Source organism: Bos javanicus, chromosome 4 (assembly GCF_032452875.1).
Source record: "Bos javanicus breed banteng chromosome 4, ARS-OSU_banteng_1.0, whole genome shotgun sequence".
Taxonomy (NCBI): domain Eukaryota; kingdom Metazoa; phylum Chordata; class Mammalia; order Artiodactyla; family Bovidae; genus Bos; species Bos javanicus.
Genome location: NC_083871.1, coordinates 72670981 through 72697341, shown reverse-complemented (window position 1 = coordinate 72697341; position 26361 = coordinate 72670981). Strand labels below are relative to the sequence as shown.

General features: G+C 39.1%; 2 protein-coding genes across 7 annotated transcripts in view; both read left to right on the top strand.

Annotated features, from left to right (window-relative positions):
* Positions 1-390: 390 nt before the first annotated feature.
* On the top strand, positions 391-24185 carry FAM221A (family with sequence similarity 221 member A). Of its 5 annotated transcripts, XM_061414355.1 has the most exons (8): positions 843-926; positions 3315-3488; positions 8035-8225; positions 10367-10573; positions 15876-15980; positions 18014-18096; positions 20386-20443; positions 24082-24185. In XM_061414355.1, the coding sequence occupies exons 1-7, from the start codon at positions 862-864 to the stop codon at positions 20401-20403; spliced, it is 843 nt and encodes a 280-aa protein (XP_061270339.1). In that variant the 5' UTR covers positions 843-861; the 3' UTR covers positions 20404-20443; positions 24082-24185. The 5 variants fall into 5 exon arrangements, with proteins under 5 accessions (XP_061270341.1, XP_061270339.1, XP_061270338.1 ...); XM_061414357.1 differs by lacking the exons at positions 843-926; positions 20386-20443 and adding an exon at positions 391-622; XM_061414354.1 differs by lacking the exon at positions 20386-20443 and having other exon boundaries at positions 18017-18096.
* Positions 15894-26361, top strand: part of STK31 (serine/threonine kinase 31) — an 85279-nt gene continuing 74811 nt past the window's right edge. Inside the window, exon 1 of one of the 2 annotated variants that reach the window (XM_061414348.1) lies at positions 15894-15980. The gene's annotated coding sequence lies outside the window, so the exon portion shown is untranslated. Of the gene's footprint in view, positions 15981-18016; positions 18097-26361 lie in introns of those variants that run through there. The other variant, XM_061414350.1, reaches the window with a different exon arrangement.

The window sequence follows — 26361 nt, the reverse complement described above, 5'->3', positions numbered from 1 at the left end:
TCCCCTGGAGAAGGGAACGGCTACCCACTCCAGTATTCTGGCCTGGAGAATTTCATGAGGTCGCAAAGAGTCGGACAAGACTGAGCGACTTTCACTTTCACTTTCACCCTGGTCTCTAGGGAGCCTCAGAGTTTGATTCCTGAATAATAATGGATTTCCTACCTCTTTTCCGGGTAACTAAACCAAATTCTGGACATATTACCAATCTCTGGTAATTCAACTTTAAAATGGATTTTGTGGAGAATATTTCCAAAGGTTTTTGGTTTTGTTTTAATCCTAGTTTCTCCTGTTACCTCTTAAATCTGCTACTCACTTTTTTTGAAGAACATGTTGCTATAGTGACACTCAAACTGAACACAGACACTCAAGACTATCTGATTTTCTACGTCACAGTGCTTTTAATGCCAAATCTGAAAACACAGCTGGCAATTATAGCGCTTAGAGCTCTCAAACTATCCAAAACCTTCTCAGAACCAGCGAAAAGTGCTGTAAAAGAAATACGCCCATTCTGTGCATCCATTACATGCAAGACACTGCACTCCATCGTCACTCATTATTTTATTTACTACAAGGAGACCTAACAGACCAGGAAGAAGGAGACGGGCAGGGTTTGCGGAGTGCGGTAAACAGCATCCCTACAGCACCAGGGTTCAGCGTGGAGAGCGAGTTTCTAGTGCCGGGAGTGGCCAGCCAGGTGGAAGCGCGAGCTCTGCGCAGTCACCGCGGTCGTCCTGCCGGGCCAATAGCGGAGCGGGCGAGAGGGGGCGCGGCCGGGCGGGGCGGGGCAGGTTTTGGCTGCTCCCGGCTCGGCTCACGTGCGTAGGGCGGCTGGAGCCGGTGCCTCCCGGTTCCCCGCCCGCCATGGAGCGGCTGACGTTACCTCCTGGCGGCGCGGCGGCAGTGGACGAGTACTTGGAGTACCGGAGGTGAGGCAGAGCCTCTGCGGAGCCAGGAGGCCGGTCCGATCCCCTTCGCGGGAGGGGTGCTGGAGGCGCGGGCAGGGGACAGGCGCTGGTTGGCCTTGGTTCCCGGAATCCCGTTCCCGGGCTGGTGGAGTGGCTTACTTTGATTGCAGGCTTCTTATTTCTAGTACTGTGATGACACGCAGTTCTATTCTAATAAGTCTCTTCCGAGGCAATTTAAAAGATCTCCGGCTCTGATCCCTTTGAGAAAGAATTATTAACTCCAGATTTACGCAAAGGTCCATTGTTCTTTTCTTAACTGCCCTTGTAGATCACACGTTGAGTACACCTGGCCTGTAAAAGCAGACATCAGGTTTGCATGTTCACTTTGTAATAGGGTGGGACGTGAACTTCCAAACGTGCCCCGGACCACGAGGTGCTGGTTTTAGGAGACTGACTGACTGGTTCTAGAGAAACTCTTACCCGGGAACTGGAAGCGCAGCCGCCCCTAGGGCTTTTGGTAGTGACTCACTGCCTGGGGCCCTGACAAAGGCTGGTGTACCTGCAAGAATGTGTTCTTTTTTTTTTTTTTTTTTTTTAAGGTCTCCCAAGAAAGATTTTTGACAGTTGGGAAACTGGGTGAGAGGCAGGTGTGTGTGTGTGTGTGTGTGTGTGTGTGTGTGTGTGTGTGTAAAGGGGAAGTCAGATGATCACTGCCTCAGTGGGAAACAGGTGCAGCTTGAAACCTGAGCCACAGGGGTTGCTCCATCTCAAGGTGGTCCCGCCAAATCCCTTGGGTAAAGGGATTGCTATCTGACTGCTCTTCCCTCGAACTGTCTAGGTGGTATACTTCTGAGTGACGTCCAGAAATATCTAGTAATTCTGAGCCAGAAAAAATGAGGATGAGAAGCTTGATGGGTCAGGTCCCATTCCCTTTTAGGTTCACATAAGGCCAAAAGTCCCTAACAGCTTATACCAAGCTTACCTAGGGCAGAGCTGCTCCTTTCGCCTCCAGTTCTCCAGGCCTTTTCCCTAGGAGCACTATGCTGGGTCCTGATGTTGACTGGACACCTCAGATACTTAGATGTTTAGGTATGTGGAATGTGGGCCTTCAGTTGTAGTCTCATTCCTGGCCTATGAAATGTTGGGGGCTGGGGCGAAATTACTTTCCAAACATAAACTACCTGAAATGGTTCTCTGTAGAAGTTAGAGCCTTGCTGCTCATAGTGTAGCCATCATGGACCAGCAGTGTAAGCGTTGTTGGGGAGCATTGCCAGCCCCATTGAGACATATTAATCTGAATCTGCATTTGAACTAGATCTCCTGGGGATTCTGTAAATAAAGTTTGAGCAACACTGGTTTAGAACTATATATAATTAATCTCTTTCTTTAAAAGTCTGCATTGATCTTAAGGTCTTTTCAGTAGCTGTTGATGTACTTCTTAATAGCTGTAAAAAGGTGAAATAGCCCAAAACTTAGCTCAGAATAAAATGCCCTTAGTTTTATTATTTATTTATTAGTATGTACCTTAATTATTTAAGGAAGAAAGTTGTGATGATTTCATAGCTTCTGAATTGGTTTTTATTTTATCTACCATAGCTAAAAGCTTGAAAGTGAGAAAAGGCACTGACTGCACTAAAAATTATGTAACATTCTGCAAATAACACTTTCAGTGACTTTTAAAGGGAGTATGTTCAGTGAGAAATTTCTTCAGTTTTGACCACATGCTTTTGATTATGCTTCCTTTTTTAACAAGGAGGACAATTCTTAATTTCCTAAGAAATTAATAAATAGCAGTAGCTTAATTTTTCCCATAAAAATTTGAGGTCTTACTTCCAGAATTAGAAATGATATGCCTGATTACTCAATGCATATGTTAGGTATGAAGTGGTGCAGATCTAAGGGTGTTTGTGGGTTCTATCATAGTTTAAACTTCTGGCCAGGGTTTGGAGTCAGGTATGGACATTAATCATGTTGTCTTCAGCATGGATGATTTTTGTACTATTTTGTTTTGGGGGCAAAGTATATTTAAAGGAGGAAAATATTAGAATTTTTAGCAGTTTAGTCTCCAACTTTAATGTGAAAAATGAGCATGTTTACTTCAGAATCAAAGGAGAAATTGAGATGAATTTGTGGTAATTCTCCAGTGATAAACCTGGATCTGTGAAGTCGGATGTTATGAATTAATTGACGGTATTATTTATAATCCTTTTTCTTATGGGAAGCAAAAACTTTATTACTATTGTGTGTAATTTTGCTATTAATATGAGCCTAATGTAACAAAATAAAGCCAAAGCAGTCTTTCTTCTGACTATACATTTGACTATACAAGTATAGTTTAATTTTAGAGTTTATTATTTTTAACCCAGAAAAGAAATACACATGGCTTAAGAGAAGTATCTTTTGTTGTAGAATTGTTGGTGAGGATGACGGAGGGAAACTTTTTACTCCTGAGGAATGTGAAGAATACAAAAGAAAAGTCTTACCTATGCGTTTACAGAACAGATTGTATGTGAGTTGGCAGTCACCCACGGGAATGGATTGTAAACTTGTGGGTCCAGAGACACTGTGTTTTTGTACACATAGGTAAGATATTTTATTGCTAAGTTTTCTGGTGATTAGGAAACATAAAACTGTAGCAGGGCATATCTTCCTTCTATAAATAACACTATTGATGATAATTGAGAAATATTTGAAAACAGGTGTTTATATAATATGGCAGAAATTATCTAAGGTTTTGGGGGCTGTATTTTACATTTTTTCTGCTGTATTTTGTTAGAACTCATTATGGAGTCCCATCACCTTAAGCATCTTTCCTCTTAGCATTGATAAGAAAGATATTGGTGCCTCCAGGCTTTGCTAGGGGTTTTTTAGTTTGGCAGGGGAGCACACTCACTCTGCCTCTCCCACCACTGGACAAGGTAGTAGAGAACGGGTCATCAGATTGCAGAACTGATTTTATTTTGTTTATTTATTTTTGTCAAATGTGTTTTAAAATTCGTTTTTATTGGAGTATATTTGCTTTACAATATTGTGTTAGTTTCTGAAAAGTGATAGTTACTCTGTCATGTCAGACTCTTTGCAACCCCATGAACTGCAGCCCATCAGACTCCTCTGTCCATGGAATTCTCCAGATGAGAATACTGGAGTGGATTGCCATTCACTTCTCCAGGGGACCTTCCTGACCCAGGGCTCGAACCCAGGTCTCCTGCTTTGTAGGTGGATTCGTTACTGTCTGAGCCACCAGTGAAGCCCATTTTAGTTTCTGCTATGTAGCAAAGTGAATCAGGATATATGTATATCCTCTCTTTTTTTGGATTTCCTTCCCATTTACGTCACTGTAGCGTACTGAGTAGTGTTCCCTAAACTGATTTTAAAGTTGCTTGAGCTGATCCACACTAAAAAGTTTACCAATCTACAAATAGAAGCATTTTCCCTCACATTTACTAGTCTCTTTTTATATGTTAAGAAATGTTTTATATGAATACCTTTCTCTTTTATTTATACACACACAGAGGACTGGTTCCAAGACCCACCGTGGATACCAAAACCTGGGGATGCTGGTGCCCTACAGCTGGGCCCTTCTGTTTGCAGATGTGGATTCAGCCAACCGTGGATCATAAACATGATCCTTGGAACATGATATGTGGTTAGTTTAAGCACAGATGTGGAACCCATAAACACTGAGGGCCTACTGTGTATTTATTGAAAAAAATCTACACTTTAAACCTATATTGTTCAAGGGTCAATCAACGCTGTGTGTGTGTGTGTGTGTGTGTGTGTGTGTGTATGTATATGTATATCTTTCTTTAAACAAAAATACAAGCATGCAAGAAAAGGAAATACATGAGGCTGCAGCCATTGATGTGTGTTACCTGCACTTGAGATTTGCATTTGGCTGTGTTTGTCATTTTCTACTTTAAATTTTATCACTGCTACAGATCGTAGTTGTAAAGCTCAAAAGGACAAAGCTGCTTCTTGGAAAAATCACAGAAACTATTATGTGGTTTTAGGTAAAAACTTTAGCTTTCTATTCCAGAGGAGCCACGGGAGAGCCTCCCTGTTTTGATCGTTTCTGGGGCTCCTTCCTGACATAGTCTTTGTGCAGTTGCTGTTTACACACTCAAGATTTGCCAGAGGTTGTTAGGCAGTTGCTAGGATGAGTCATGTGGTGTGTAGATTGACTTGAAATTTATTTAGCAACCCCAACTAAAAACACTGGAGGAACAGAGGATGAGGGTTATGTTGATATTGTTCAGAATTGAAGAGAGCTTTGGTAAACTTCCATTGACGTGAAAGTGGTAAAGAATCCACCTGCAATACAGGAGACCTGGGTTTGATCCCTGTGTTGGGAAGGTCCCCTGGAAAAGGGAATGGCTACCCAGTATTCTTGCCTGGAGAATTCCATGGGCAGAAGAGCCTGGTGGGCTAGAATCCGTGGGGTCGCAAAAAGTTGGACATAACTGAGAGACTAACTCTTCCACTGTTTTCTGGTAAACTTATGTTAGTTTTATCATTTATTCTTATGTACGTTTAGTGCCAGTCTCATATCTATGTACATATACATATCTATATACATATCTATAATGGTACAGCATAGAATTGAACTTCAAAATTGACCCAACCCCACTTGGATGGAAAAACTTCTTTAGTACCAGTTGCTCAGTGAGATCTCTGTCTAAATTAATTTTTCCCTATTATAAAAGTGAAACTTGGGAGGTGGGAAGGAGGTTCAAGTGGAAGGGGACATATGAATACATATGGTTGATTCATGCTTATACATGGCAGAAACCAGCATAGTATTGTAAAGCAATTATCCTCCAATTAAAAATAAATATTTTTTAAAAAGTATAAAAGAAAAGTGAAAACATTGGAAACATGGAAATGAAGAATACAAAGAAATGTAGAAAGAAGACACCACCTAAAGCCAGATGCTGTTAAGTTTTAACATGTGTATGTACTTTTTTTATTTACATACTTCAGTTCAGTTCAGTTCAGTTCAGTCACTCAGTTGTGTCCGACTCTTTGCGACCCCATGGACTACAGCACACCAGGCCTTCCTGTCCATCACCAACTCTCAGAGTCTACTCAAACTCATTTCCATTGAGTTGGTGATGCCATCCAACCATCTCATCCTTTGTCATCCCCTTCTCCTCACACCTTCAATCTTTCCCAGTATCAGGGTCTTTTCAAATGAGTCAGTTCTTTGCATCAGGTGGCCAAAGTATTGGAGTTTCAGCTTCACAGCATCAGTCCTTCTAATGAATATTCAGGACTGATTTCCTTTAGGATGGACTGGTTTGATCTCCCTGTAGTCCAAGGGACACTCAAGCGTCTTCTCCAACACCACGGTTCAAAAACATCAGTTCTTCGGCACTCAGCTTTCTTCACAGTCCAATTCTCATATCCGTACATGACTACTGGAAAAATCATAGCTTTGACTGGACGGACCTTTGTTGGCAAAGTAATGTCTCTGCTTTTTAATATGCTGTCTAGGTTGGTCATAACTTTTCTTGCAAGGAGCAAGTGTCTTTTAATTTCTTGGCTGCAATCACCATCTGCAGTGATTTTGGAGCTCAAGAAAATAAAGTCTGTCACTGTTTCCCCATCTATTTGCCATGAAGTGATGAGACCAGATGCCATGATCTTAGTTTTCTGACTGTTGAGTTTTAAGCCAACTTTTTCACTCTCCTCTTTCACTTTCATCACGAGGCTCTTTAGTTCTTCATTGCTTTCTGTCATAAGTGTGGTGTCATCTGCATATATGAGGTTGTTGATATTTCTCCCAGCAATCTTGATTCCAGCTTGTGCTTCATCAAGTCGAGCATTTCTCATGGTGTATTCTGCATGTAAGTTAAATAAGCAGGGTGCCAATATACAGCCTTAGTTGTTAATTATACGTGTGTATAAATATTGAAGTAGTTTTTCATGACAGAATCATGGAAATGTTTCCGCACTGTTCATAGTAATTGCACACAAGATTTTTAATACCTCCTTGATACTCCAGCTAATCCAGTTGTGTTTGCCATGTTTTCCCCAGAGCTCCCACAGAATTTCAGGGGCTCACCAGCTGGAGGGGCAGCTAAGGGGAAGGACAGACTCCACTTATGGCTCTTTACCTAGTGTTAGCCAGTTCTGTGTTATCTATTTTATATAGTATTATGGTCTGTAAAAGATATTTGAAGAAATGTTTTCACTGTTAGAGTTAGAAAACTGTTTTCTTGTAATATACTTATCCATTCCTTTATTATTAGTTTGTGTTGTGTACATCACTATTTAAAGTACTGTTGCTAATACTACCCTTATGCACAGAGCTCTTTATATACATGGAATCATTTTCTTAGGGTTTATTTATTTCAAAAATGAACCATCTGGCTTAATGGATGGATCTTTTTCTGTTTCTTGAAACCCTATTAAATGGGATTGGTTCTTTGATAACACTCTTTACAGTGTTGTGAAATATGTACAGTTTTTAAAAAAAACTTTGACTCTCTTTGCTAAGTGAAAAAGGTATGTTATTATTATTTTAACTTATGTTACCTAGTATAATATTGAGAGTAATAAATTTAATATGATTTTACTGAGTATCATCTAATGAGAAGGAAGCCAGTGGTCTGAGAAAATTACGTACAGCATTTTAGCAAAGAGTTTTGGCTTTTAATGGTGTTAATAATTTATTTTGAAGTTTAAAGTGTAAGTATATTAAAATAAATTATATTAATATGTGTTTATTGAACTTATTTCAATTTTAAATAGCAGACCTGTGAAAATAAATGTAAATAATGCACTTTGATAAAGAGAATTTCATGAGCTTTTCTTCATACTTGTGGGTTGTGTTTCTATATTAAAGAATCTGTAATAGTATTTTAAGAGAATTATATGCTATATCTTTGTATGTTGCTGTGAAAATTCTCCTTGATTAAAAATTTAGATGGGTGAAGATTTTCTTTGACCAAAGCAACGTAACTGACAAGTACTGCATTTTAGGGGAGTGTATTTACACCTTACTAACAAGAGCAATGAACAAAAAATAAAAATGAGAAAGAGTCATTTTGCCTGTAAGAGAATACCAGTTGTAATTTCTGGCAGTATCTGCATTGTGCTATTATTTCATCCCTTTCATTTCTCTTAGGTATAAGCAACATAAAACTGACTTTGAAACGATTCCCCCGCAGCGCCCCATCAGTCTGCCTTGCCAAATGAGGGGCTGCCCTTGCCGGGCTTACGTCTACGTGCCTCTGAACGGCACACAGCCCATTCGCTGCAGATGTAAGCACTTTGCCGATCAACACAGTGCAGCGCCTGGCTTTGTATGCAATGCCTGTGAGTTACATTATGATCAACATATAAACAGAATGCTTTTATCCCCTTACTGAATGTTTGATGTGTCTCTGTGCCAATTTCATTCAGCTACAGTCACATTGGACAACTGGGAATGATTTGATGAACACGTACTCTAAAAGTTTGTGGGAAAACTTGGTTGTTCATATGCTTTTAGTCATCGACCTTAATCTCTAATCTCATGTAATTTGAATAAGGTTAAGTAGTAGTAATAGATTTTAAAGAATTACTAGATACGATCTAATTCAAAATTTCAAATTCTGGATGTTCTATCAACTGAATTCCATTTACAGAATAATCATCCTTAAAAAGGATTTTACAGGTCTAAAAATTTTTTATGATTCACTTGCAGATTATTATGTTACTGCATAAAACATGGTTTGATGGGAAAAACAAAATGTAGCTTGATGGTTTTAACACTTTGTAGGCAATAGCACCCTTATCTCAACGTGCTTGTGCTGTGCTCAGCCCCTTCAGTCATGTCGGACTCTTTGCGACACTATGGACTGTAACCTGCTTGGCTTCTCTGTCCATGGCATTCTTCAGGCAAGAATACTGGAGTGGGTTGCCATGCCCTCCTCCAGGGAATCTTCCCAAGCCAGGAATTGAACCCGCATCTCCTGCCTTAAAGGCAAATTCTTTACCCACTGAGCTGCTGCTGCTGCTGCTAAGTTGCTTCAGTCGTGTCTGACTCTGTGCGACCCCATAGACGGCAGCCCAGCAGGCTCCCCCGTCCCTGGGATTCTCCAGGCAAGAACACTGGAGTGGGTTGCCATTTCCTTCTCCAATGCAGGAAAGTGAAAAGTAAAAGTGAAGTCGCTCAGTCGTGTCCGACTCTTAGCGACCCCATGGACTGCAGCCTACCAGGCTCCTCTGTCCATGGGATTTCCAGGCAAGAGTACTGGAGTGGGGTGCCATTGCCTTCTCCAACCCACTGAGCTACTGTATCTCAATACCTGTACCCAAATCCCAGCCACCGTTTCATATGCTCTGTCCCTTGATTATCCTTTTAAAAACCCTTTGAAATAGGTAGAATATTTTTAAAATTAGCTCCAGTATTTTTCTTCAGGAGATAGTTTTCCCAGTTCTCTTTGTAGTATCTTGAATTGAAATCTTAAGATTAAATATATTATAAAACATTTTTATTGACAATGGCAGACATAAATTGTTTCACTAAGTATGGAAGTATTTGAATAAAACTTATTTATTATGTGCTTTGGTTTCTGTACATATTTGTCAAAAGTGTGAATGTTTAAGGGTTTTGTAATGGTATATTCTGGACTGTATTTCAATATGGTTTGTATTTTTATATATAGTGATTTCATTAAGATATAAGTAACATGCTAAAAAATTCATACACAGTTGAAGGGTACAGTTCAATGGCTTTTATATTCAAAGTTGTTCACCATCACCACGATAAATTTTAGATATTTTCATCACCCCCAAAAGAAATTTCATATCCATATCAATCATTCCTTATTCCTCTTACCCCTCAACTCTAGACAGCCAGTAACCTACTTTCTATCTCTGTGGATTTACCTATTCTAAGCATTTCATGTAAGTGGAATCATAGAGTATGTGGTCTTTCCTGACTAGCATCTTTCACTTAGTATAATGTTTTTATGATTCATCCATGCTGTAGCACACAATCATTACTTCTTTCCTTTTTTATCGTTAAACAATATTCCATTGCGTCCTTTCTGTATCTGTGAGTTGGCCTTCCATTATGGCTTTTATGGGGAATTGACTCAGGGACATGTTTCTACATTATTTCTTCACTACTGGATTGTCCCCCCGCACCTGCTTTTAACTCAGTATTTGAGGAGAGGGCCTTCACTTCCTAGCTCTCCAGTGTTTTTAGCCCAGTATCCTTTAGTCCTAGTTAGTTTTTCCAATTTTTTGTTGCTGTTGTTGCATACTCCGTTATGCTTTAGCATCTTTTAGAAATAAGAGCAGTGGCTGGAGGAAAGGAGTTCAGGGGTAGAGGTAAGCACTGGCGTCAGAGGACAGTGTATGAAAGATCCAGAATTCAAGTGGTTTGGGCCAAGCTAAGTTAGTTTAGAGGGCATATAACTAATTACCTATATTTGAAAACATTGAACTCCTTTTACATTTTGATTCAGGTTCTAAGTGTTCGGGATTTCATAGTTGCTTCACTTGTGCTTGTGGTCAGCCTGCATATGCCCATGACACAGTAGTGGAAACTAAGCAAGAAAGACTGGCTCAGGGAAAACCAGTGGGGCAGGACGTTCCTTATGCAGCAATGGGAGGATTAACTGGCTTCAGCTCGCTGGCAGAAGGCTACATACGATTAGATGACAGTGGAATTGGTAAGTGATGATATATGAACTGTGAGCTTGTCATTTTGCTTTAATGTGTGCTAACAATACTGAAGCCTTATATTTGTTTTGCACTTTAAGTTATTTATGTTATTTTCAAAAAAATTATCTCATTTTATTTTTATTTTTTTAAATGTTTTATTGTCATATGCAATGTTTGATTATTAAAGGAAAATTAAAAAACATAAGAGGAAAGATCCTTGTTCATGGTATTTAGATTATCCCGACTCACAGCTTCATTGTTTGTAATAGTGAAATAATATTTACTTTATTTGATGTGATACAGTTTACCTGTTACCCTATTGTATGTAAGTTTCACCATTATAACTACCTCATTTTGAAACATAGGCTTTTGTACATGTGTACGTATACACATGCATGTGTGTATGTGATAGTTTCAGGTGAACTGCAAAGGGACTCAGCCATACATATATGTGTATCCATACTCCCCCAAACTCCCCTCCTGTCAAGGCTGCCATATAACATTGAGCAAAGTTCCATGTGCTATATAGTAGGTCCTTGTTGGTTATCCATTTTAAATAGAGCAGTGTGTACATGTCCATCGGAGAAGGCAATGGCACCCCACTCCAGTACTCTTGCTTGGAAAATCCCATGGACGGAGGAGCCTGGTAGGCTGCAGTCCATAGGGTCGAGAAGAGTCAGACATGACTGAGCGACTTCACTTTCACTTTTCACTTTCCTGCATTGGAAAAGGAAATGGCAACCCACTCCAGTGTTCTTGCCTGGAGAATCCCAGGGATGGGGGAGCCTGGTGGCTGCCGTCTATGGGGTCACACAGAGTCGGACACGACTGAAGTGACTTAGCAGCAGCAGCAGTACATGTCCATCCCAAACTCCCCAACTATCCCTTCCCCACATCCTTCCCCTTTGCAACCATACGTTCATTCTCTTAAGTCTGTGAGTCTCTTTTGTAAGTATCTACTGTAAATACTTCTGTTTATGTGGATTTTTGGTTTTATTATAAAAATTATGTAAACATAAGTGAATATTTTCTTGTTATAAAAGATTCAAATAATAGAGATGAAGTACAAATCCCTCTGGAACATTTCTCTTAACCCCAGATTCTTTCGTGAAAGTGAAGTCGCTCAGTCGACCCCATAGACTGTAGCCTATCAGGCTCCTCCGTCCATGGGATTATCCAGGCAAGAGTGCTGGAGTGGGGTGCCATTTCCTTCTGCAGGGGATCTTCCCGACCCAGGAATTGAACCCGGGTCTCCCACATTGCAGGCAGACACTTTACCATCTGAGCCACCAGGAAGATTCTTTAATAGAGGGTAATTTGCTGACATCAGTTGATTGGTATTATTCTTTTTAGCATACATTTTTTTATAGTTTATTATTTTTAACTTAAAAAATTTTTTTCAAAGCATTATTATATCAGGACATACAAATCTCTTGTTTTTTGTAATTGCTTCATAGTATTCCACATTTTATGTGTATATATATATAAACTGTGCTTAGTTGCTCAGTCGTGTATGACTCTTTGCAACCCCGTGGACTGTAGCCCACCAGGCTCCTCCGTCAGTGGGGATTCTCCAGGCAAGAATACTGGAGTGGGTTGCCATGCCCTCCTCCAGGGGATCTTCCTAATCCAGGGATAGAACCCGGGTCTCCCGCATTGCAGGCAGATGGATTCATTACCATCTGAGCCACCAGGGGAAACCCATATATATGTATGTATGTGTGTGTATATGTGTGTGTATATATACACACACATATATACACACACACACATATATATTTGTATATGTGTACATCAATTTGTACACACATAGCAGTTTATCTAAACGTTTTCCTTGTTCATGGTTATTTAGATTATTTCCATTTTATTTATTTACTCATTTTTGCTTTTGAACTTGCTTCCTTGTGTACTATGTAAATTTGAGTCTAAGGTAGATGGAGAGAAGTGAAATTCTTGGGTTGAAGTGTCTGCATATGTGAAATTTTAATACATTCATTCTGTTGAATTGCCCTTCAAAAATGCTGTCCTTGTTTATACTTACTCTAGTGATGTTGTAGTTTACCTATTTCCAAACATTTATACTGATCATTGATGTCATTACCCTGAGTTTTATTGCCAGTCTGATGTGTGAAAATACTGTCATTGTTTCAGTCGGTTGATTTCCCTGGTTATTAGTGAGAGGGGAGTCTCCTTATATTCAGTGGCCATTTTACTTTCTGTGAGTTGTCTGTTCATATGCTTCACTCATTTTTATGTTTTATATTTTCCCATTGATTTATAGGAAGTCTTCTTATACATATATGCTGTATACTAATCCTTTGTATTTATTTTGGATGTTTTTTCTTCCAATACATCATTTGTCTTTTGAGATTTTGTTGTGGTTTTACGGTTTTTAAACGTTGGAGGCAGGCCTTACCCTACTCTCATTTTATAAATATGCTTTCCTTCACTTTATTTAATTTTTTAAAATTCCATTCCAACTTATTTCATTTTACTTTAATGCCTAATTTTTCTTTTGTTTTTATGTTTAGCTTTCTCTTGTATCTGGAATTTATTTTTCGTGAAAGAGTAAGGTGTGTATAACTTCAGTTTTTGTCCAAATTGATGACAAGTTATCCAAAAACATTTTTTCCCAAATAATTTGAAACTTTATCTTTACTATATTCCATCATACTTATTTTATGGCATTGGCTTATTTATCTATTTTGTGCAAATATTTCATATTTTTAATTATTCTTCTTCATAGTGTGTTTTGATAGTTGGTTAAATTCTTTCTGTTTGTGTTCTTTTTTCAAGATTGCCTTGACATATTTATGTATTTTCTTCTCTTGGTTATTTTACAACTAGCTTGTTAAATTCCATAAATAAATTCTTTTCAGTTTTTATGGATACATGATTGTATTAGGCTCATGCGTCTGTTACAGAAAACCCAATTATCAGTGGCAAACAAAAAATGATGGTAGTGATGTTACTGATAATTATGGCTTTGTACTGCCAGGGTTTGGTCCAGCCTCTTTATGTCTATTACCTCATTTAATCCTCATAACTATTCTGAGTGAGGTGCTATTATTAATCCTTTTTACAGACAAGGAAAATCAGTGCAGAATAGTAAAACATCTATTCTGTGTTATTCAACAAGTAAGTGGTAGGGTTGAGCTCAACCCAGAAATTGTTCTGGTCTCATTAGTCTGCCTCATTGTTGTCTATTTCTGTGCAACTACTCTATTGTTTCCATAACTACAGCTTTATAGTAAATTACTACGTATGACTTCATTTTATTACTTTAGAATTTTCCTGACCTATTCTTTCCTTTCAGTTTTTTCAGAACTTTGATATTATTTTTGAAAAAATTCTATTAGTTGAATGTTTAGATTAATATAGGAAACATACTGTTTTAAAATATTGAGTCTTCATTTCTTTGTTGTCTTCTGTATAATTACGTGGAATTCTCAAGTTATCTGCATAAAAGTCCTACACAATTCTTAATTTTATTTCTAGGTATTTCATCATTTTTTGTAGCTATGATACATGAGTTTTTCCCTTCCTTTGTATTTTCTAGCTGATTATTTTAAAAAAGGAAATATTTTAGGCAGCTTTTGTTACCAGTCATTATTACTTAATCTTAGAATTTTGAATGTAAATTTTTAGTTGATTTTGCAAATATTATTGACCCTTGAACAACAGGGGTTTGAACTATGAGGGTCCACTTATATGTGGATTGTTTTCAATAGTAAACACCACAGTACTACATGATCTGCAATTGGTTGAATCTGTGGAACTGGAGATACAGAAGACTGACTATAAAGTTATATGCAGATTTTGACTGCATGTAAAGGATTAGTACCCTTAATCCTTGCGTAGTTCAAAGGTCAACTGTAATGATATTTTTGCCTCTTCCTTTCCAATATTTATGACTCTTTTATTTTTGATTAAACAAAATGGCCGGTACTTTATGAACACTGCTAAGTAATAGTGGTAGTAGCCAACATCTTTGCCTTTTTGTGACTATTGGTCTTTTATCACTTAAGCATCTTTATAATAGAAAGAAAGGAAACCTCCCCCTTTTGACTCCTGAGGGATGGTGGGTGTAAAGAGAGGTGAGAATGAGAAGAAGAAACATAACATGTTTTTGTCCTGATTTTATATGTAGGGGAGCTGGAGCAGAGAGAAGTCTGCCCTACTAGCCATGTACAGTCCTGGGTAGAGAGAACCTCCTGCTGGAATTTGGTTCCTTTGTGAGGCTGAAGGAGGCTGTGATTCCCAGCTCATAGTGGGTGCTTGGAAGGCAGCAGAGCTGTGAGGCAGCAGGCCTGCCATGACATCTGTCATACCAAAGGGCAAAGGTGACAGCAGAGCAGAGCTCGATGTGGGTCTCCTGAGCTCTGGGGAAATCGGTAGAAAAAGAGAGGCATCTGAGAGGTCTGGGAGGCTTCCTGTGCGACAGTGTTAGGCTACCAGGCCCTGAGAAGCTGAGAGATTAAATTCCAACTTAAGGCCAGCCTTTAGCACCTGACATCAGTAGTGCACATAGCAACCAGAGGACACACAGGGACCTGGCTGGACCTGAGCCCCCTTGTCGGATCTTCCCACAGGTCACAAGAGGGAGGAGCTGGGAAAGAAGGGAGCAGGAATCTGAAGGCCTGGGCAGTTGTCCTGAACAGCACACTGTTCACTTTATAGGAAAGGATTCAGTTTGAAAAGCAAATGGGACTAAAAGTTTATTTCCTCTCCTTTACCCATGGAAGGGGACAGGCATGTAGGGGAAGGGTGACGTTTATGAAGAAGTAGAGCACCTACCACTTCTCTCTGCAGTTTCCTTCCTTTGGTCCAGAAGTAGTGTATTTAGCAGTAGGTCTTTGTAGGTTGTGGTTTAGGGTTGTGGACGTTTCCTTGTTTTATTGAATAAGTTTTCTTTATTTTTGCATTCCTTGTCTTTAGATGGTTTCCCAGTGAGGAGTAGAGGAAAAATACGTTTATTCAGCCCTCTGCAACTAGAGGCTTTTTTTTCTCTGAATGTCTCACTTTTTATTATGTTTTTTGACTGTGTTAAGCTTTTATACTTATTTGCTCATGTATAGTTATGTTTTTGTGTAATTTTTTTTCTGTGAAAAAGATCTCTCAGAAATGCAGAAATGCTTTTACCCATTTGACTCTACTTTATATGGCAGATAAAAATCTAAAAAAAATTTCTTTTTACAGAAAGGATTTTTCTAATGATTCTACTGGGGTTCTAATTTATTTCACTTTTGAAATAACTTCTTTGTATCCTAACAGAGATTTAGTTTTCATTCTTCACATTTTTGTCCTCAGGTGCACCATCAGCTGAATTTTTAGACTCTCCAGTTACGGCCATGGACCACCCATTTCTAAAGGCATTTCAAGCATCATCTAGCTCTTCTCCAGAAACGCTAACAGGTGGTAATGAAATTAAACTGAAAAATATTTTTGGTTTTAGTAAATAAGAATGTAAATTGATATATTTTCCAGATTACTGTTTTTCCCCCAATATTACCATAATTTGATTATCATTTTTCTTTCCTATTACCCACACACTAAGAAAAAACAATAAACTTAATTTTTAACTTGGAAAAACTGCTAAATTATGAAGATTCTGATAATACTATAGTTTGGAGCTTTAAAACCTTACTCTGGTTCATGTAATTGCTTTGATGTCTGAATAAGAGCACCCTCTAGTGGACTAATTGCCTTGATCCTTGATACTTTAGGTTCTCCCAAGTAAGATGTAATCCAGTGATAATTATAGGTTAGCAAGGTTTTATTATTCCTAAATTACACATAAAAATGAATGGAATTTATTTTTAAGCACTTTATTGCATTTTCTTTATTGTAAATAAGAATAAAAACAATGAAGGACTATATGATTTATGAGGTACTTACTATTTAAAAGTATTTTTAAATAAGAATTTTCCTTTTATTTTCATACAGCCTTTCCACAAAGAATTTTAAGGCTGCTTACAAAACAACACACAATGAAGAAATTATAAAATGTAGACAGAAGAAATTAAAACTAAAACAAAATGACATAATTGTGTCTTTTTTTTTTTTAGTTAAGGTATAGTTAGTTGGAGATGGTTAAAAAATTATTTCAGTTGTGAAAAATTTGAAAGCAGATATTAGCATCACTTATGGTTGCCTATGCAAACTGTCTAGTCCATTCAGGTAGCTGTAACAAAATGCCATAGATTGGGTGGCTTATAAACAACAAAAGCTTACTTCTCAGTTCTGGAGGTGGGGAAGTCCAGATAAGGGTGCCGCATGGTGGTGTTCTGGTGAAGGCCTTTTCCTGATTCACATGCACTGCCCTCTTGTGTCCTCACATGGTAGAAGGGTTGAGAAGTCTCTTTGGCGTCTCTTTTATAAGAACACTAATCCCATTCATGAGGGCTCCACCTTCATAACCTAAGAACCTCCCAAAGGGCCCACTTCCTAAGATCATCACACTGGGCATTAGGATTTCAACATATGCCTTTTGGTGGTGGGGGGCACATACATTCAGACCATAGCACAAACCTTCAACTGTTACTTCTGTGCATTATCTGTTGTAGGGTTACATCAGTTTTTAGTTATAAAATGTAAAATGTAGTTGAAGAAAACTGAGCACTGATGTGAAATAGCTATATGGTGTTATTTAATAGTGCTTCCCTGGTAGCTCAGATGGTAACAAATTTGCCTGCCATGCAAGAGACCCAGGTTCAGTCCTTGGGTTGAGAAGATCCCCTGGAGAAGTGAATGGCTACCTACTCCAGTATTCTTGCCTGGAGAATTCCATAGACAGAGAAGCTTAGCTGGGCTACAGTCCACTTGAATATCTGGAGAATGTTTACCGATGAACATTACTTTTTTAAAAACACATACATACATTCTTTTTAATATTTTATTTCCATTATAGTTTCTCACAGGATATTGAAATAGTTCCCTGTGCTATGCAGTAGGACCTTATTTTTTTTTTCATCTGAATGTAATAAGTTTGTGTCTAACAACCCCAAACTCCCAATCCTGTCCCTCCCCCCTGCCCCCTCAAACATTACTTTTGTCTTATGATGCTTTCTGAAAAAGAGGGAATAGAATCAGTGATTCATTTAGATAATTTCTGGTTTGAAAAGTAAAATCACTTGGTAGGAGGAAAGTTTTTTTTTCTTTCTATTTTTTATTTAAGAATTTATAATTATATCAAATGTTACTTATTACAGTTGGCCCTTGAACAGCACAGCAGAATTAGGGGCCCCAACCCCTGTGCAGCTGAAAATCCTTGTGTAAGTGTATAGTTGGCCTTCTATATCCGCAATTCCTCCACATCTGGGCATACAACCAACCTAGTGTCGTATAGTACTGTAGTAGGTATTTATTGAAAATTACCCAAGTGGATCCACCCAGTTCAAACCCATATTTTTCAAGGGTTTGTACTGAGATTTGATTTTCCTTGTTAGTAGGTACAAGTAGTCAAGTTTCTTCCTTAAGGAAACCAGAAGAGGACGATATGGCTTTCTTTGAAAGACGATACCAGGAGAGGGTAAGTCTGTTGGAAAATCTGCTTACATTAAGCATTTACTTGTAACAGAGACACTGTAGGGCAATTATATATTGATTGTGGGTCATCATTAAAATCTTTACTTATAGCTGGTGTTAGGCCTTGAGGCTTATTTAGAATAATTCAGAGAGAAACAGCTCTGCTAAAAATGATATTAATGGCCCACATACCACAATGGTGTGATCAGTCACCTAGAGCCAGACATCCTGGAATGCGAAATCAAGTGGGTCTTAGGAAGCATCACTATGAACAAAGCTAGTGGCAGTGATGGAATTCCAGCTGAGCTATTTCAGATACTAAAAGACAGTGCTGTGAAAGTGCTGCACTCAGTATGCCAGCAAATTTGGAAAACTCAGCAGTGGCCACAGGACTGGAAAAGGTCAGTTTTCATTCCAATCCCAAAGAAGGGCAATGCCAAAGAATGTTTAAACTACCACACAATTGTACTCATCTCACAGGCTAGCAAAGTAATGTTCAAAATTTTCCAAGCTAGGCTTCAACAGTATTTGAACTAACTTCCAGGTGTTTAAACTAGATTTAGAAAAGACAGGAACCAGAGATCAAATTGCCAACATCTGTTGGATCATAGAAAAAGCAAGAGAATTCCAGAAAAACATCTATTTCTGCTTCATTGACTACACTAAAACCTTTGACTGTGTGAATCACGACAAACTGGAAAATCCTTAAAGAGAATACCAGGCCATCTTACTTGACTGCTGAGAAATCTGTATGCAGGTCAAGAAGCAACATTAAGAACCAGACATGGAACAACAGACTGATTCCAAACTGGGAAAGGAGTATGTCAAGGCTGTATTTTGTCATCTTGCTTATTTAACTTATATGCAGAGTATATCATGTGAAATGCCAGACTGGATGAAGCATAAGCTGGAATCAAGATTGCCAGGAGAAATATCAATAACCTCAGATGTGCAGATGACACCACCCTTATGGCAGAAAGCAAAGAGGAACTAAAGAGCCTCTTGAAGAAAGTGAAAGAGGAAAGTGAAAAAGCTGGCTTAAACCTCAACATTAAAAAAATGAAATTTTTAATTAAGTAGCAAGTATCCTTTTTTATCTGACTTTACATCAGAATCTATTTTGTCCTGACATGGAAGTTTCTAAGGGCTACTTCTAAGTAAAAATAAATACACCAAAATGTACAAATAATTCCAATTATGTAAAGACATTAAGCATATATATCTAGACAGCATATTAAAAAGCAGAAACATCACTTTCCAACAAAGGATAGTCTAGTCAAAGCTATGGTTTTTCCAGTAGTCATGTATGGATGTGAGAGTTGGACCATAAAGAAGGCTGAGCACTGAAGAATTGATGCTTTTGAACTGTGGTGTTGGAGAGTTCCTTGGACTGAAAGGAGATTAAACCAGTCAATCCTAAAGGAAATCAGTCCTGAATATTCATTGAAAGGACTGATACTGAAGCTGAAACTCCAATACTTTGGCCACCTGATGCAAAGAACTGACTGATTGGAAAAGACCCTGATGCTGGGAGGGATTGAAGGCAGGAGAAGAAGGGGATGACAGAGGATGAGATCATTGGATGGCATTACCAACTTGATGAACTTGAGTTTGAGTAAACTCTGGGAGTTGGTGATGGACAGAGAAGCCTGGCGTGCTGCAGTCCACGGGGTTGGCAATGACTCAGACAATTGAGTGAACTGAACTGAACTGAAATGAGATATCCAGTGAACTAGTGAAGTTGCTCAGTTGTATCTGACTCTTTGCGACCCCACGGACTGTAGCCTACAAGGCTGCTTTGTCCATGGAATTTTCCAGGCAAGAGTACTGGAGCCTACAGGAGGATGCTTTACCATCTGATATATAGGCATCTCCGGTGGCTCAGCAGTAAAGAATCCACCTGCCAATGCAGGAGACACAGGTTCCATCCCTGGGTTGGGAAGATCTCCTGGAGAAGGAAATGGCAACCCACTCCAGTATTCTTGTCTGGGAAATCCTTTGGACGGAGGAGCCTGGCAGGCTACAGTCCATGGGGTCGCAGAGAGTATATACCTTATTGGGCAGCACAGAAAGTTCTTTTGGAAAACACTGATCTAAGCAAAAGAAGTGGTGATAGAATCTCAGGGGGAAAGATGAAATGGTCAGAGTGAGAAAAGGAGAGACTATTATTGCAGCATCATCAAGGATTTAATCAAATCAGTGTTCTTGGAAAACACAGACACAACTGAGCTTTAGTGTTTCCTCATAAGCTTATGAGGGGCAGGGTTCTAAATTCCTTCTTTCCCTCCTCCAGGAACTTGGGCAGTGTTGACTGCCTTGAAAACATGTGAATGGTATTTGCTTGTGGCAAGGTAAATGGGGGAGTTCTTATGGGTGAATATTTCAGGGGATATCCTTGGCCCATTCAGACCTAGAATTTATGGATTTATTGGTTGTAGTTTTATTATGACTCTTTAGCCTGTGTGATGAATGGAGTGTAAAAACTAAGAAACTTAAAAAAAAAAAAACAAAAAAACTAAGAAACTCAAACGTAACAACTTTCTCTCAGCTGACCTGTACCATTCACATCATTAATGCTTGTCTTAAACTCCAAAAAACTTAAGACAAGCACCATTGAGGGAAAAGGACAATTAGGAAGCTGAATCTGATGGGTTCAGGGCTGCCTTTAGAAAGCAGTAATATCCAAATCTGGTTTTGCTTTTTGCTAATTGGTATCATTGGGTGTGGGGAAAAGTTGGTTTTGATAATTGAAGCTTTTGTGGTAAAATAGCTTACTAACTACGTCTACATCTTATTGAAGAGTTGCTTCTTAGCTTGTTTTATATATCAGGTCAACTTGTTTGGTCTCTTTTCCCTATAAAAGGAGAATTGTATTAAGGAAACAATTATTAAAGGTCAACTAGTTGCAGGATACTGTGTTAATGCCAGAAAAATTTTTTTAAAGGGAGCAAAAAGAGGTGTTTTGCCATTTGGACACTGTATTAGGGGAATCTATTTGCTAGGGGGGCTTCCCAGGGAGCATCTGCCTGACAATGCAGAAGGTGCAGGAGACCTGGGTTCAGCCCTTGGGTTGAAAAGATCCCTTGGAGAAGGAGATGGCAGCCTGCTCCAGTATTCTTGCCTGGAAACTTCCATGAACGGAGGAGCCTGGCGGGCTACAGTCCACAAGTCACAAAGATTCAGACACAACTGAGCACACACACACATTTGCTAAGTACCGTTTGAAATGAGCAAACACTGCTTTGGCTTTTGTTTGCATGTTTAGCATCTTTGATCTTTTTGATGTTGTGTGAAAGTGTTAGTCACTCAGTCATGTCTGACTCTGTGTGATCTCATGGATTGTCTCCTCTGACCATGGGATTCTCCAGGCAAAAATACTGAAGTGGGTAGCCATTCCATTCTCTGTGGGATCTTCCCAACCCAGGAATCGAACCTAGGTCTCCTGTATTGCAGGCAGACTCTTTACCATCTGAGCCAACAGGGAAGCCCTTTTTGATGGTACTACAAATCTAACACTTGACCCTAAATGAGAGGGGTGAGTGAAAGTTGCTCAGTTGTGTCTGACTCTTTGCAACCCCACGGACACCACAGTCCATGGAATTCTCCAGGCTAGAATACTGGAGTGGGTAGCCTTTACCTTCTCCTGGGGATCTTCCCACCCCAGGGATTGAAGCCAGGTCTCCCACATTGCAGGCAGATTCTTTACCAGCTAAGCAACAAGGGTAGTCCAAGAACACTGGATTGGGTTGCTGCTGCTGCTGCTGCTAAGTCGCTTCAGTCATGTCCGACTCTGTGTGACCCCATAGACAGCAGCCCACCAGGCTCCGCCGTCCCTGGGATTCTCCAGGCAAGAACACTGGAGTGGGTTGCCATTTCCTTCTCCAATGCATGAAAGTGAAAAGTGGAAGTGAAGTTGCTCATTCGTGACCGACTCTTCGAAACCCCATGGACTGCAGCCCACCAAGTTCCTCCGTCCACTGGACTTTCCAGGCAAGAGTACTGGAGTGGGTTGTATCCTATCCCTTCTCCAGCAGACCTTCCCTACCCAGGAATTGAACTGGGGTCTCCTGCATTACAGACAGATTCTAGCATTTATTGAGTGGTTATTAAGTACCTAGATTTATATATATATATAATCTTATTTAAACCTTTGGAACAACCCCTTACATAGTACCTATTACTATGCCTTTTCTAGAAATTACAAAGCTGTTAGCTAAATAACTTGCCTCAGGTGGTTAATCACTACTTAAGGGACTTCCCTATAGCTCTGATGGTAAAGAATCTGCCTGCAGTGCAGAAGACCCAGGTTCAATGCCTGGATCAGGATGATTCCCTAGAGAAGGAGATGGCAGCCCACTCCAATATTCTTGCCTGGAAAATTCCATGGAAAGAAGAGCCTGGCAGGCTACAGTCCATGGGGTCGCAAAGAGTTGGACACAAAGCGACTAATACACACACAGGGAATTCAAGTACTTTCTGTCTGATTCTAAGGCTTATAATCTTTGTCTTAGAATGGAGTGTTCTTTGAGGGACCTACAGGTGGCCTGTTGACTACTGGTACAGAGTATAAGTGTGATATGAGTGTACAATATTTATTTTTGGTTGTGCTGTGTGGCATGCAGGATTTTGGTTCTCTGATCAGGGGTTGAACCTGTGTCATCTGCAGTGGAAATGTGGAGTCTTAACCACTAGACCACCAGAGAAGTCCTACGTGTATGTATAAATGAGGTTCCCAACCAACTGAAAGAGGAGAGAGAAAGGGGAAAAAATGGGAAAGAGACTGAGGTGGGAGTCATTCAGTTTTATAATTTGGAAGTTATTTGTAAGTTGGTGAGATTGGGTAGACTGATTTTACTAGATCTCTTCTGCTTTCTTGGTATTATTCCTGTCACATTAGAAGATAAGAGGCCCTGCCTCCACCCACCCAGCCCCATAATTTCTCTTCCCTTCTCCTGCAGGGGCAAGGCAGTGGTGCTGCCTATGGGAATTGGTGTATGTGAGCATTAGTAGCAGTAAGAAGAAGACGTGTTTTGTGTTCTTTGGAGTCTTTCCACCACCCCCCCACCCCACCCCCCACCCCCACTCCCCCACCACCCAGGAAAGACTGTGTTTCTAAAAGATCAGAAGGCTGCTTCTTAGGGTATGCAAGCTTCTTCTTTGTTTCAGTTACAGTGGAGAAAGACAGCCTTCTGGAAGGTAACTGTTGAAATGCAGAAATCAAAATTGTAGGAAACCGTCCTTTAAGCAGTATGTGTTCCAGGGGTAATCCAACTGGATTAGGTGTCTCCTGTAATGCTGTAGGGAATGTGCACAGGCTGGATCTAAGGTTAGGCATTCAAGCTTTTTTTTTTTTTTCTTTTTTAATTTTAGAGGCAATTAAAAATAATCATTTCTCCAAATCAATATTCATTATATGTTATGTTGTTAAAATGCTTTGGTAAAGTTGAAATCCAACCATACTTGATTATGTTTGTAATTAGAAAATTTTGTCCATCTTTGACAATGTTTCACGCACACACAGAGCCCTTGATAGGACCCCTCTCTGCAGGGTTCTTGCTTTTGTGCTCATTGTGTGAGTCCTCTGTTCAGTCAACACTCCTCAAGTCTCTTGTGTGCTGAGCTCTGTGTGTATATGTGTTTATGTGTGTGTGTAAGTGAGACTCTCAGCCTCTTCCCCGCTCTCTGGCCCACTCTCTCTGTCTCTAAGGTGTTGCTGAAGTCTGCCCTTGCTCTGAGATAAAGAGAAGAAAAAGAGGAGCAAGAGGGATTGGGAGCTTGCATACCCCAACAAACTATATTTTAAAAATTCAATTAGGTCCTTTCAACAATCAGGTTGTGGCTTTAGTATTTAGCAGCTTAAGAACTGCTAAATAACTGTGTAAAATGGCTGTGATAAATAAGACATGAATCCAAATGAGGTATGTACCACTTTTTTTTTCTTTAGGATGTTTTACAAATTATTATATCAACAAATATTTTAAATTTTCAGATAAAAATGGAAAAGGCTGCTAAGCAGAAAGGAAAAGCACCATTGCCATCAACTATGAAACCTTCATGAACACTACTGGGGAAATTAAAACCAGCATCCAAATATGTCTTTTGTGTGTTAATTATTTAAACATAATAATAGTTTATTTTTCCTCAAATTACTTACATTTTTTCTATGTAAAAATGTCTTTTGAATGTTGCCTTATTTAAATGTGACAGTACCTTATATTACTTTTACCAAAATTTATGGTTTATTACTTTATATAAACTTTTTTCTCTCTCCTAACAAATGAGGCTATTTTCATGTTAGTCAAAACCTTAAAGTACAGTAGCTATTTTGAATTTATAATAATTTAACCTTTTCAGGCTACTTAAAAATGTTAAGATGTTATTGAGGGTTTGAACAAACATTTCATTCAAAATAGTTAAATTAAAATCCTTAGTTTTTTTATTTTCTAAACTTTGTAATTTTGATTTATGTTTTAAAATAAAAACTTTTAAAATTATATAATTACTTTCTAGTGGTATCTAATGATTTTTAGGTTGTTTTGTTAATATGAGGGGCTTTCCTGATGACTCAGATGGTAAAAAATATGCCTGGAATGCAGAACACATGGGTTTGATCCCTGGGTTGGAAAGATCCCATGGAGGAAGGCATGGTAACCCACTCCAGTATTCTTGCCTGGAGGATTCCATGAACAGAGGAGCCTGGCGGGCTACCATCCATAGGGTTGCAAAGAGTCGGACACGACTGAGCAACTTCACTGGTTCATAGGGTTGCAAAGAGTCGGACATGACTAAAGCGACTTAGCAAGCATGCACATTAACTATGAATTATTGATAAGTGTATTGACACCTCCTGTGTGCCATTTCAAATTTTCTTGGTCCCCCTCTAACCCCAGTACTGCTGTGAAACACTTCCAAGCAGACTTCTGACAGCTTCACATGGAAGCTGTTTGATGACACTCTGTCTTGGGACCATGCCGTTACTCTCTTGCTGTATTATCTAAAGATCCTCTGACACTGTAGCTTGGGATGCTCACTGGAACCCTCTGCATCATACATGTTAGTGTGCGTGGAACATTTACTATGACTGACTACATTCTACGCCATAAAACAAGTCTCAGTGCTTTTTTAAGATTCAGATCATAAATTATGTCCTCTGACTACAATGGCATTAAATTAGAAATCAGTAACAGATGTCCCAATATCTGGGACTTTGCCAAATATTTGAAAGTTGTACAACATATGTCTAAATACCCCATGGGTTGAAGAAGAATTCAGAAAAAGAATCAAACCATTTAATGAATGAGAATGGAAATAAAAATACGTGTGATTCAGCTAAAGTAGTAGTTCGGGGGAATTGATAGTGACAAATGCATATACCAGAAAAGAAGATTTCAAATTGGTGACCTCAGCTTTCACCTTAAGGAACTAGAGAAAGAAGAGAAAATTAAAATTAAATAGGAAAAAGGAAATAATAAAGATTAGAGCAGAAATAGAAGACAGAAAAGTTATAGAAACATGAAAAAAACCAAATGCTGTTTTTTGTTTTTGTTTTTTTAAGAAAAAATTGATAGACCTCTATTAATAGCTAGATTAATCAGCAAAGGAGAGAAAGCACACAATTCACCATTAGGGACAAGAGTGGTGATGTTACCATAGTTTCTGAGGTAGTAAAGGAATGTTATCAACAATTCATGCCAATGAATTTCACAGCTTAAATTCCTTAAAGACACAAAATGTAAAGTTCATTCAATAATTAATAGATGATGACACCCCACTCCAGTACTCTTGCCTGGAAAATCCCATGGACAGAGGAGCCTGTTGCTGCAGTCCCTGGGGTCACTGTGAGTTGGACACGACTGAGCAGCTTCGCTTTCACTTTTGACTTTCATCATTGGAGAAGGAAATGGCAACCCACTCCAGTGTTCTTGCCTGGAGAATCCCAGGGACTGGGGAGCCTGGTGGGCTGCTGTCTATGGGGTCGCACAGGGTCGGACATGACTGAAGCGACTTAGCAGCAGCAGCCTTAGATTGGTTATATGCTTATTAGACTTTATCAGTTAAAGAAACTGAATTTGTGGTTAGTGGCATTCCCACAAAGAAAATTCCAGGTCTGAATGGCTGCACTGTGAATTTTACCAAATATTTAAGGAACAAAGATAACTAATTCTATGCAGACTTTTTCAGAAAATTGAAGTTAGTAGTTTTTACAGCTCATTATATGTGGTCAGCATTGCTCTGATAACCAAACCAGACAAAGACATTGCAAGAAAGG

Bases quoted from the DNA above. Each gene is read 5' to 3' on its own strand.
- FAM221A (XM_061414353.1), top strand. From the start codon at position 862: ATGGAGCGGCTGACGTTACCTCCTGGCGGCGCGGCGGCAGTGGACGAG. The intron at 3,489-8,034 runs GTAAGATATTTT...CATTTCTCTTAG, and splicing joins CTGTGTTTTTGTACACATAG to GTATAAGCAACATAAAACTG. The intron at 10,574-15,875 runs GTAAGTGATGAT...TTTTGTCCTCAG, and splicing joins ATTAGATGACAGTGGAATTG to GTGCACCATCAGCTGAATTT.